Here is an 11,850-nt window from a genome sequence, read left to right on the forward strand (position 1 = left end):
ATTGTCTGCTTTGGATGGTTTATGCATCTGGATACCCTTCCTAATGCTAACCACTCTACAGAGTGTACTGGGTGCTTTTTATGTGCCACCAGCACCAACAAGGTCACCAAGTAACTTGCAAGACAAAACCCCTCAACTGAGGAAAGAGCTATTTACACCTAGTGATGAAAGGTCAAGGAATAAAAACGTGATAGAAACAGGTGTTTTGCAACAGAGGAAATACATGGCTATCTCAACTGGAAAAGGAGAGAGAGGGAGAAAAGATGGTGAAGAAGACGTGTTGGGACAGATCCTCAAGTTGTTACAGAGAGGAGTAGATGATGTTAAGACTAAATGTATTCAAAATATAGTTCAAATATGAAAAATTGCCTCTTGTATAAAATCCAACGCAGTATAAATTGTAGGAAATTATATTTTCACAAGATGATATGTTATATATATTGTCAATAAAAGGAAGCAAGAATATAATGTAAAATTTGGAATTTTATTTTTGCACTATCAGAAATTCCAGTCTTCAAAACATGGAAATCCAAAGACCATTTTTTTTAAAATATCAAAAATATACAAGGACTGAATGATTGTGAAGCGTTTACTTATTTGTTTGGCTAATTAAAAAAAAACCCATTTAGATCTTTACGTTTACCATTAATGCTGGTCCTGAAGTTAATTATGAGGAAATCCTTCACCAACTGGATTCACAACATATTTTTTATGTATTTAGCTGTTAACAAATCAGTTTTAGAGAGAAATATTCTCAGCAATTTATTTTCAATTGAAAATAGACATGGTATGTATTGTCACTCTGTCCACAATCAAATTTTATCAAAATTTAATCAGTCATTGTGAAACTTTGTCAAAATTAAATAATCATTATATCATCACATGGTAGACATTATCAAGACGTTATCACCCAAATTAAAGACCTGGTCATGATATCTCATCCACTGAAAGTTTGAGTCAATGCTATATCATTAGTAGCAAGACTTTTCCAAGATTAAATCCCCACTATATCAACTATTGATAGACTTGTTCAAGGTCGTATCAACAGTATTCACACATCTGTTCATTATGTTGACTGTTGGTATATGAACACATTGTCATATAATCTATGGATAGACCAGAAATTTTTTTTAAATATTAGATTAACCAAATTATATAATTCCTTCAATGAATGCATGATTAGCACCTAATTAGACTCACATAAAAATACATTTTAAAATAATTATAGTAATTGAAAAGAAAGAGTTCTTTTACAAAAAAATATGTTGAATAAGAAATATTACGTGTCAAAAATCACTTGGTTATTTGATACATTACTATTGCAGTCACCATTAATGCTTGGTTTTCTGAAAATAGTAGCTGTACAATGTTGTTTCCATTTTAAATACAGGATGTTTGGCCAGAGCAAGGCCAAGCTTAGTCTTGGATCAGGTTTGGTACATGCCAATAGTAAGAAGAAGACTTGAAAATATGGTATCATAAATAAAATAATCCAGATCAACAAAGGAATATCGCTCAAGTGGGAAAACATGCGGTGCAGCACTGAAGTTTCAGAAGAATTGGTCTCCATGATTGTATTCTTTGCAATTCCAACTTTACGGCCCAGTTTCGGATCCAAGTGGAATTTTGAAGAATGATCAAAGGCATATTTAGTATATTTCTCATTAATCTCAAACACATAATAGGTCAAAGCACAGGTAATGCTGAGGTAGACAACAATAGTGACCCATGCAATTCGTTGGCGGAATTTCATTGTCATGTGACACAAACATAATTTCAGCAATCTTTTTCACTGAAAATAAGATAAGGGAAAAAAAAACATCAAAGCTTTAAATTTCTTCAATGAAATTAATTGTAAATATGATATCATGAATAAAATATTTCAAAACAACAAAAGAATATCAGTCAAATAGGAAAATATAAAATGCAGTGAAGTCTGAGAAGAACTGGTCTCCATAATTATATTCCTTACATTTCCAAACTTACATCCCAGTTTCAGATCAAAGTGAAATTTTGAAGAATGATCAAAAGCATATGTAGCATTTTCAATCATTAAAAAAAAAAAATCAGCATTGGTATTCATAGAAACAGTGAATCACCTGACAAAATGTTTTAAAACTATCTTTGTGCATGTTGTTTCCAAGTGTATGAGTAACAACTAAACAAACTCCCTTGCTGATATGCATACATAGCAGCTATTTCAATTAATAAATTACTCTTGCTTTACCAATGTTTTCTAATGCTATATCTATATATAGATATGACATTAAAATGTATCTATAGCTTTTGGCCAATACTGTATGGAAAGATGTAAAGAAATACCTTGTTACTTTACATACAATTGGATTTGTGAAACACAGCATACTAGTAATTTATAAATCAAACTAGCTGCTGAGAATGGATGATATATGCCAACTTGTCTATCTGATTTAAGCTCTTTGTAACAGTGAGTTTATAACCAGTATCTCCATAGAGGGTGCTTAGTTATTGATGAAATCCCAATATAGGATTAAAACTGGTCTGGCTGATTCCTTTGTTTCTATCCTCAAAGACATTATATATAATCCCAAGTTTCTATATACAGAGACTCAGGAAATTGATTCTCTCAAATGCCCTGGTGGCTTATTAAAGGTAGTAAATACTTTCTGCTGTCTAGGGGATCAAATTAGTAGTCGGACAGGATGCACAGAGTGTGATAGCTAGAATAAGAATAGGATGGAGGAAATTCAGAGAGCTGTTAATTAAGTTGGCCATGAAAGGTTTCTCTCCTTGGGTGAAAGGAAGCTTGTATGATGCATGTATACGGACAGCAATTCTACATGATACTGAGATATGGGTCATGAATGCAGATGACATACAAAGGTTAGAAAGGACTGAGGCGAGTATGCTTTGCTAGATGTGTAATGTAAGTGTATATGAGTGCTAGTGTTCTGAGAGAGAAGTTAGGTATAAGAGGAATTTCTTGCTGTGTGCAAGAGAGGAGACTGCACTGGTTTGGTCATGCGATGCTGATGGAGGCTGACAGCTCCATAAAGAAGTGCCGATCTCTCAAAGTGAAGGGAACACATGGAAGTGGGAGATCCAGGAAGACATGGGACAAAGTACTGAAGAATGACCTCAGGAAGCTGAATCTTTCAGGCAAGATGACAAAGGACCAAGACACCTGTTGCCTAGCCGTACTCAAGATGACCTGTACCTCACAGCAGAAGTGTTAAGATTGATCCTTCTGGTTGTGTAAAGCACCCATGGTGGTGCCAGTGCAGTGACACGTAAAATTGCCAGCACAGCATCACATAAAAACATCCATGTGGCAACATGTAAAAGTGCCCATGTGGGGCTGAGTAAAAGCATCCAGTACACTCTGTAAAGTAGTTGGTGTTAGGAAGGGCATCCAGCTGTGGAAACCATGCCAAATCAGACTGGAGTCTGGTGCAGACCCCAGTGTACCAGCTCTGGCCACACCATCCAACCCATGCTAGCATGGACAATGGACGTTAAATGATGATAACGACAAGCTGTCTTTACATAGTGTTAAGAATCAATAGATATATTTTGTAACACAGCCCACAACTGAAATGAAAGACAATTAACAATGCACTGGTACATAAATTGTATATAAAGACAAACTGTTTCTGTCTGTTTACACATAGAGTTTTGGTTAAAAATCAATACATTTTGTACAACAGGGAACTAGTGAAATCACTATTACAACTGAATTGATCTGAAATTGATATATTGTCAACAAATTAAAATATCAATGAGGTTTGAACATGTTGCAAGAGGGACTAGGTAAAGATGTAGATTTTACAGGAAAAACTAAAATATCAATTCAAGTATTGTCAAAATTTATTGCAAATCATTAAAAAGATTGATTATTGATAATAAGAATTTGAATATTTCTTTTTTTCTTCCTTTTTGTAGTAATTTTCCAGAGATAAGATATATCACCTCTAGAGCAACAATTAGAAAAGTGTCATAATATAAAATCATTGTTCTTTTGTTATCTATATCCATATATTCTTGATGTTACTGTTTAGCCTCAGGTCAGCTCTGATCAGGCAGGCCTATGATCATACATGTTCTAGTCATGATTATTTATTTTTAATGTGTATAAAGTATCATATTTTCTTTATTCAAAATGATAGGATGTGACTTGAGTGATTCAGTTGCTATTTCTAGCAAATCAGTCAACATGTATAGAAACTATAAAATTGTTTAAGGGGTCATAAACTTTAATAAGGTAACAATATTTCAAACTACTAACCTTACTTTTAGAGAGTATATGTACAATATTTATATTTACATGCCCAGTGGAGTGCATAAGAAAGCTATATTACCTTTAATGTAGAAATAAATGTTCAAAATTCATATTTAGCCTAGGATTATATATAGATCCAAGAATAAGACACTTGACAACAATTGGGGATCAAACTAAATTTAACATGGTGTAAACATATCTGCCTGAAGATGAGGTAAATGGTCTGCAGAATTATAAATATATTAACAATTCATGGATGATAGATGACAGAATTTGTTGAGATGGAGAAAAAAACACCTCATGTATTTAGTTATGCCCCTTTGTATTCCGAATTCAAATTCTGACCAGGCTGACTGTGTTATTGAACAGCACCATTTTGTTGTCTGTGGCCAGAAGATGAAAGGTGGACAGAGAATTCAGAAGATGATGAAACAACTAAAGCTGAAGGTGTGGAGGATTAAAGAGGAAACAGTAAAGAAGGCTCTAAGAGAGAAGCTGAATATGGTAAAGAATGCTGTGGACCAAAGTGATAAATAAAACTTGGGGTTTTAAAAACATTTTTAGTTGAAAACAGGAACAAGCCAGTAAATAAATGCAGTATCCTATATGCAAGAAATTCCTGGTGATCAGGGAGTACTAATGAAGTATCAGTATTCATTTAATAGGATGAAACAGATGGTTTGTGAAGGACAATATACTGAATTACCATATGAAACAAATTAGAGGATAAAAGAAATGTTTTCTTTTACTGGACAAAGAGATCCATGAAATAACTTTTGAGATTTCAATAGCTCCATGAATTTGTAGAAAAATATAACTTCCTTATTTAATCAAAGAAAAGTTCCTTGTGGAGAGTAAAAGAATCTCTCCTCCTCACCATTTTAACATACACTTTTTCATCATGCATGGATCAAACAAAAATTGTAGAGGTGAATATTTTTATGGCTAGATGCCCTTCCTGTTGCCAACCCTCATTGATGTTCAAGTAAGTTAATATTTCTCCATGACCAAACATGTTTTCACTGAATATTGAAAGTGAAGGACACCACTTGCATGACAATGACACTAGTTTGCAACTATCACACACTGTCAAGATAAGGAAACAGTAACATACACACATGGGCTTCTTTGAGATTCTGTCTACCAAATTTATTTAGCCAGAGGATATAGTAAAGGACTCTTGGCCAAGGTACCACACAATGGGACTGAACCCAGAACCATATGGTTGGGAAACAAACTTCTTACCACACAGCCATACTTGGGCATGCATATATGACAATTATATATATAAATAAGATTTATTTAGTCTGTTGACCAACCACATTCTCATTTTACTGACTCCTACTATTTTTTCTTACCTTCCTCAACATCAATTACAGCCATCCAATACCATGAGGGAATGCTTTGCACCATAATAGCAACCAAATCATGTTCAATCATCTTTAAAAGCAAAAGGAACATTAGACAATGTAATTCTAGACACTCCTAAAAGAAATTAATCACCGCTGGAATGCCTTGGATCATAGATAAGCTTAATCAAGGCTGACCTGAATCTAAATAATTCATTTTTTTTAAAGCCCATGCCAAAACATATTTCTCGGCACTACAGAAGTCCAGTAGGGTTAGTTTTAGGGTTAATTTTTTGGGACCTCTGTATTTAAGTAGTACCTATTTCTCTTCACAGCACACAAAATTTCAAATTAATCATGTAAACCACTTTTTTTAAAAAATTTAACACACGGACAAAATTTTTTTAAATTTTATTTACTTAGAATGAAAAATAGAAAATTCTAGAAGTTTTACAAACTATTTCATTATTTAGTTCCTATGTTAGAATTACGGGCAAATAATATCTTCGTTAATGTAAGGGTCTGGCTGTAGAACCTGAAAGGTGCCTGGCCGAAATGTTCCTAAAATGGAACAAGCATTGCGAGGGCAGTGCTAACGTTTTATGTAATTCTTTCTTTATTCAAAAGCGATTCCTCCCATGCAACACATCTAAACGATACTAGAAAATGTTTTGTGCAAATATTTGCCGATGCACAATTACTATTTGCTCACTCTAGTGCTTTCAATAAATATACACAACAAAGTTGTTATCTTATTTAGTAGTACAATTCAGTCTCCAAATTCTGCCGTAATTTTGGTTTCTGGTTCCATGTTTTTTCTTTAATTTTTATTTTTGTCTTCATCTCAAGATTTTCAATATTGTGTGCACTATCATCTACCAAACCATGGACTTTACACACCCATGTACGTGTTTATTGTGCGAAATTTTTCTTAATGCTTTTAGTATTTTTGACACAGGGTGTGTAAATTTCTGAGATATTCAGTCGGATTAGCTTTGCCTTCCGTGGCTCTAATTCAATTTAACTCGCATAAACTAGCCATTCTTTATATATTGATTATAATTACTATTTATCATCATAATTGCTATTACGTTGCTATGCACTTATCTCGCGAAGAGAACACTAAAAGCATTGTTACACAGTAAATCATCAAAATTCATTCTCCAACGAGAAAAATAGCCACAGCATCAAGTTATTCAGTATTAAATATAACTTAATAATTATGACAAAAACATTGTACAATTATCGAAAATATTACCGTTCATCTTTCATCATCATTTTATTTATATCTTTAAAGAAAACCTGCACAAAATACAATAATTGGGAAGTGCCAGTATTTTACAGCCCAAAAAGGCTTAATATTCTAATAAGAAGCTAAATAATATTTCAGAAACCAAGAAGTAAATTAATTCAAATGAACCAACCTCGAAATTACTGCATCACGATTCCGCAATCACAAGTTTTACAGCTTTCATCTCTGACAACAATTTCACTTCCGCTTAGTAACACCCCAAACAAAGGTGATAGCATTAGTTAAATAATTACTACAAATACTTCTTGCAAATGGTTATAAAAACCGAAAGAAGGAGGGAAAATAATAAACGAGGAAACAGGAGAATTAATTTCTCACACCCTGTTATTTTTTCTCCTTCTCCTTTTGTCGCTCTATAATGGACACAGTTTGTAATTCAAAACAAATTTTTTTTAGACTCCTAAATGTTTCAACCGCAGTCATTTTGTCTTTAATTTGAACATAATATTCAGAACTGCGTGATTTAATGAATGGGAAAGTGAAAAGAAATACTAGAATTACAGAAAACTAGTAATGGTCTGCGTCGACATTCACAGGAAAATATTTTAAAAATCATAATTTCGTTAGTCTAACAGGTTACGGAGCGAAACAACTAATCACCTCAGCTTACGACACATGATCCCATTATGCGCAAGTGAGATACGCTGAAAGTGGACAAGAGAAACACTGCCCTCAAAACACATGCAGGAAAGATATAAGCGGGGGTGGGGTTCTGAAAGGCCAATATTCTAGAAAGAAAGGATCAGACAATGGTTAGTAGGTGGCTGTGAAAGTAGATGGGCGGAATTCTGATTTAAGCGCCCCATAAATCTCTCATAACTTTTTTATTTCTTGGAATTTTCAGAAAATCTTTGCGAATTTATGTCGATAATGTATTGATGTTTTTCAGTATCTTTCTCCCCATAAATACATTTAATGGTCCACTGCTGGGAGTTAAGCTAAAATTCGGACTGTCCGTATTTTAAATTCCGATTTTTAAAAAAATTCGAAAAATTAAAAATTCTTTTCGTAATCATCTGAATTCATGTGTGTAGAACACAAATACGCAAACATTTTCAGAAAATTCCTAAAAATAAAAAGTTATGAAGGGGGGGGGGGGCTTAAAGCAGGAATCTGCTGGTAGGTGAAACAAAGGAGATGTATGGTTTGAAGATACCCTGAGTGACGGAAGATCAAGACCAGCCAATCCGAGAAGCAGTAACCATATTATCGTCACAATAGAAAATACACAGAGAGAAGGCAGCACACTTACGGTCTAAGCTAAGATGTGTTTGTTAGTGATTGAATGTTACTCAATTTGTGTACGTAGCAATAACGCCATCCCATATGTCAATGCAGCACACCATCGTAGATCTCACTTGAACTTTGTAAAATGATAGCAGCTGTTGGGTGCTGAAATATTTTCTGACCTTAAAGCAAAGGGCTAGTATTTGCGAAATAGCTCATTCTATGCTAGGAATCTGCTTTCACCGGGAGATATGTTTGGTAATAATGATGTCCAGCATTAGGAGTAGCTGTGAGGATTCTAGCAGAGTAAATCACGTTTTGAGGAAGAGTGGTTTAGTAGGGCTTTCTTGATATGAGTAGTACTTGAGCTTGTCTACTGTTGAAAGAAACAATGTTGGCATGATGTCTTTGCTTCTGGAATCAATACAGGTTTGACATATGGTGTATGTGTGTGGATGGTTGGGGAGGTATATTAGGAAAGAATGAAGAATTATATCATCTGCATAAGAAAAGGTAGTGTTAGATGTGACAGCCTTGACATATAGAAGAGAGTAAGGGAACACCAAAATTGATTGAAAGTGGGACAGAAAGAACTCCATCAACATATATCATAATGGTATGCTCTGATACAAAGTTATCAGTTCAAATGATGGAATAATCCATTTGTCTTTACTGCAGTAACATTTCAAGAGTAAATCTATATCTTTGCAATGAAATAAGGCTTAAAAATATAAATAGAAAATTGTGACCTTAAATTCCCAATTATTAAAAAATATGTTTATTCTAAATGAAAGCTAGTGGCCGTTACTATTTGTAGCTAAGATTTAAGAAGTAAATAATATATTTCAAAATATTTTAAGTCTGAGAATTAATAACAGAAGGAAATTGAATTGATTAATGTTCTGATAGGAAGCCAATGGCAATTGGTGTCACTTCATAAAAAACCATCATAAGAAACCAATGGCAGTCAGTTTCAATTCATCAAGAGTTTCCACTGTGCCATAAATTTGATCTAGATAATCAAATTGTTCTATTTAAGAATAAACTACAATCTAATTTAATGTCTGTCTTATAGAGACATTAGAGATGAAAATCTGTGTAAACAGTCTTTTTATATTTGTTTAACATCATAACATCTCTGAATTGTTTAGTTCTTGTCAGCCCTGATTAAGCAAAACTATGATTGGGTGATTCCAGCCATGACAATCCTGTCTTTTTTATTTATTAAGAATCACTTTGTTTAATGTGACCCTTTTTTAAGATGATAGAGTGTAATTTGAGGGAGATTTGGCTGCAATTTATAACAGGTTGAGCAGCCTATCAAAGTACCCTCATTGGCTCAAGTTAAAACTCCTTTGTTGGTTGAAACAGAGGCTCCATCACTGGCTCTGTTGTTAGAAGTAGGTTAACTGTGATTGTTTTAAGAAAGATGACGCTAGTTAGTTCAATTCTCATTCCAAGTTGCTGAGGGACTTATGGTTTAACCACAAGGTCTAATTTCTCAGCAAGACCCTTTGTCGTTGATCACTGCTAAAAGTAGCTATGACTTTATCAAACATACCAATATGACTTCATATACATATTTATTCTTACCCTGTGTTGTATTGGTAGTGTAGTTCATATGTTTATTCACTACTCACCCAGTATTGGCACTGTAGTTATATATCTATTCATTACCCACCTTGCTTTGGATGGGGATGTGGAAGCATGTGGCCTCGTGGTTAGAGTGTTGGGCTCACAAGCATTAGGGGACGAGTTTGATTCTTGAATTAGGTGACATGTAATGTCCTTAAGCAAGGTACTAAATTTCACATTGCTCTAGTTCAAGCTAATGAAAGTGAGTGCCAATAGCAGGTGGAGATTAACCCTGCAATGGACTAGCATCCCATTCATAGGAGAAATCTAGTACTCTCCATCACCTAAACACCTTTAAAAACTTAAGTTCCCACACCATAAGCCTGTAAGCTTGTGGCAAACTAACCCCTGTATTCATGCTGTAGTTATATATTTATTCAAAAGCCATGTTGTAGAAATTTCAAGAATTTTGTAATAAGTAAACAAAAAAAAAATTAAATCTGTGAATTTTATGTATTTTTTTCCCTATAATTCCTTATTTTCAAATTCAGATTTCTAATACCACCTCATATTATGCGAAAATGATTATTTCCCCCTTGTAATAGCTACAACCACCAGGGGAACCACATGTTTCATTATTCGGATCTTTTTTAAAACGGGGGCCACATTTTTCATTAATGTTTTACGTAGTGTTTTTGGTATCGAAAGACTTTCAAACTTCGTATACTTATCTATTTTGTGTTATAGAACAGAAAAATATTTTTGTATTCGAATTTATTTCATGTAAAAAATTGTCTTATTTCGATAATTTCAACCAATCACTGACAAGTATTCAGTTGTTTACATTTACTCCTTTGGCTGATTAAGCGGTGTAAAGCGTATTTAATTTCCATAGCTTCGTTTTGCTTTTTTCTTTTTAAATTTGCTGTTTTACCCTAACCCTAACCCTATCACCGATAGAATTGTTTCAGAATCGTTTGTTTATGTAGTCGGCACTTAATGTATATCGGCTGAATGGACGTCAGTGATTGGTTGAAATTACAGAAATACGACAACTTTAACATGGAATAACTTAGGGATTTCTTTTTTTTTTAAGAAGACTAAGAGAAAAAGATGTTTTATATGACACATTCTACCAGTGTTCCAAGTTTCAAAGTGTTTCGTTAATGAAAAATGTGGCCCCCGTTTTAAAAAAGATCCCATTATTCTTATTGGTGTCTGATTTTCAACCTCGAACCATTATGTAAATGAGTTGTACTACCCACAATCTTAATATCTCAAACTAAAAGAAAATAAATTTTTTCTCAAATAAAAAATTGCTTTTGATTTAAGATTTCTTTACTTACACATAGAAATTAGATACATCTTGAAAGACATGCATGCAAATGGTTTGAGAAGTTTGCTTTACAACCATGTGGTTCCAGGTTCAATCCCATTGCACAACATTTTGAGAAAGTGTCTTCTACACTAGCCTTGGGTTGACCAATGACTAATGATTGAAATTTGGTATACAGATGCTGTGTAGAAGCTCATATAAGTGTGTATATGCATGTGTACACCTGTAATGATAAAGTTTTTAATTTGTGTACTGATACCTGTTATGGTGCAATGTCAAGATCACCAGTTTGTAATGATAATAATTTGTGTAGTTACCATTTGTAACGGGTAGGTTATGATAGATCCAAAGTATGCGAAGAAAGTTTGTGTTTGTGTCCTCTTCATTGGTTAGTAGTAATTACAGAGAGAGATAGAATGATGTTGTAAGAGAACAGAATTAGAGCTAGTGAAATTTGTACGGTTGTGGGATGTTGTCTCACAGTTGCTGACTGTAAATTTCATTTCTCTTACTGACCATTGTCTTAGTAGCTGCATTCCTTGTGATCATGATTATAGCAGTCTGTTCCCAAACTAATTGAGTTATCATGAGCCGCCTCGCTCCATTGTCGCCAAGTGATTACTTCGTTGAGTCATCACCAACTGGTGACTGAACTAACTTTTTGCTTGGGGTTTCTTGTTTTTATAACTATCCAGAAGGATAGACATATCATTAAGAACAATAGATTTAGTTGGTGGTCTCGTTATCTCTATTCTAGCTTTTGGTGAAATAGAAGAGGTTAGAAAGGGTCAAG

General features: G+C 33.9%; 1 protein-coding gene across 1 annotated transcript; it reads right to left on the reverse strand.

The window, feature by feature from the left end:
- Positions 1 to 470: 470 nt before the first annotated feature.
- LOC106877471 (lysosomal enzyme trafficking factor) lies at positions 471 to 7,770 on the reverse strand. Its single transcript, XM_052966129.1, has 3 exons — positions 7,032 to 7,770; positions 5,617 to 5,698; positions 471 to 1,792 (listed from the first exon to the last, which is right to left on the reverse strand). The coding sequence occupies exon 3, from the start codon at positions 1,757 to 1,759 to the stop codon at positions 1,280 to 1,282; it is 480 nt and encodes a 159-aa protein (XP_052822089.1). The 5' UTR covers positions 1,760 to 1,792; positions 5,617 to 5,698; positions 7,032 to 7,770; the 3' UTR covers positions 471 to 1,279.
- Positions 7,771 to 11,850: the final 4,080 nt, after the last annotated feature.

The sequence above is a fragment of the Octopus bimaculoides genome, chromosome 3, assembly GCF_001194135.2.
Source record: "Octopus bimaculoides isolate UCB-OBI-ISO-001 chromosome 3, ASM119413v2, whole genome shotgun sequence".
NCBI lineage: Eukaryota > Metazoa > Mollusca > Cephalopoda > Octopoda > Octopodidae > Octopus > Octopus bimaculoides.

Coding starts and splice junctions, on each gene's coding strand:
- LOC106877471 (XM_052966129.1), bottom strand. CDS start 1,759: ATGACAATGAAATTCCGCCAACGAATTGCATGGGTCACTATTGTTGTC.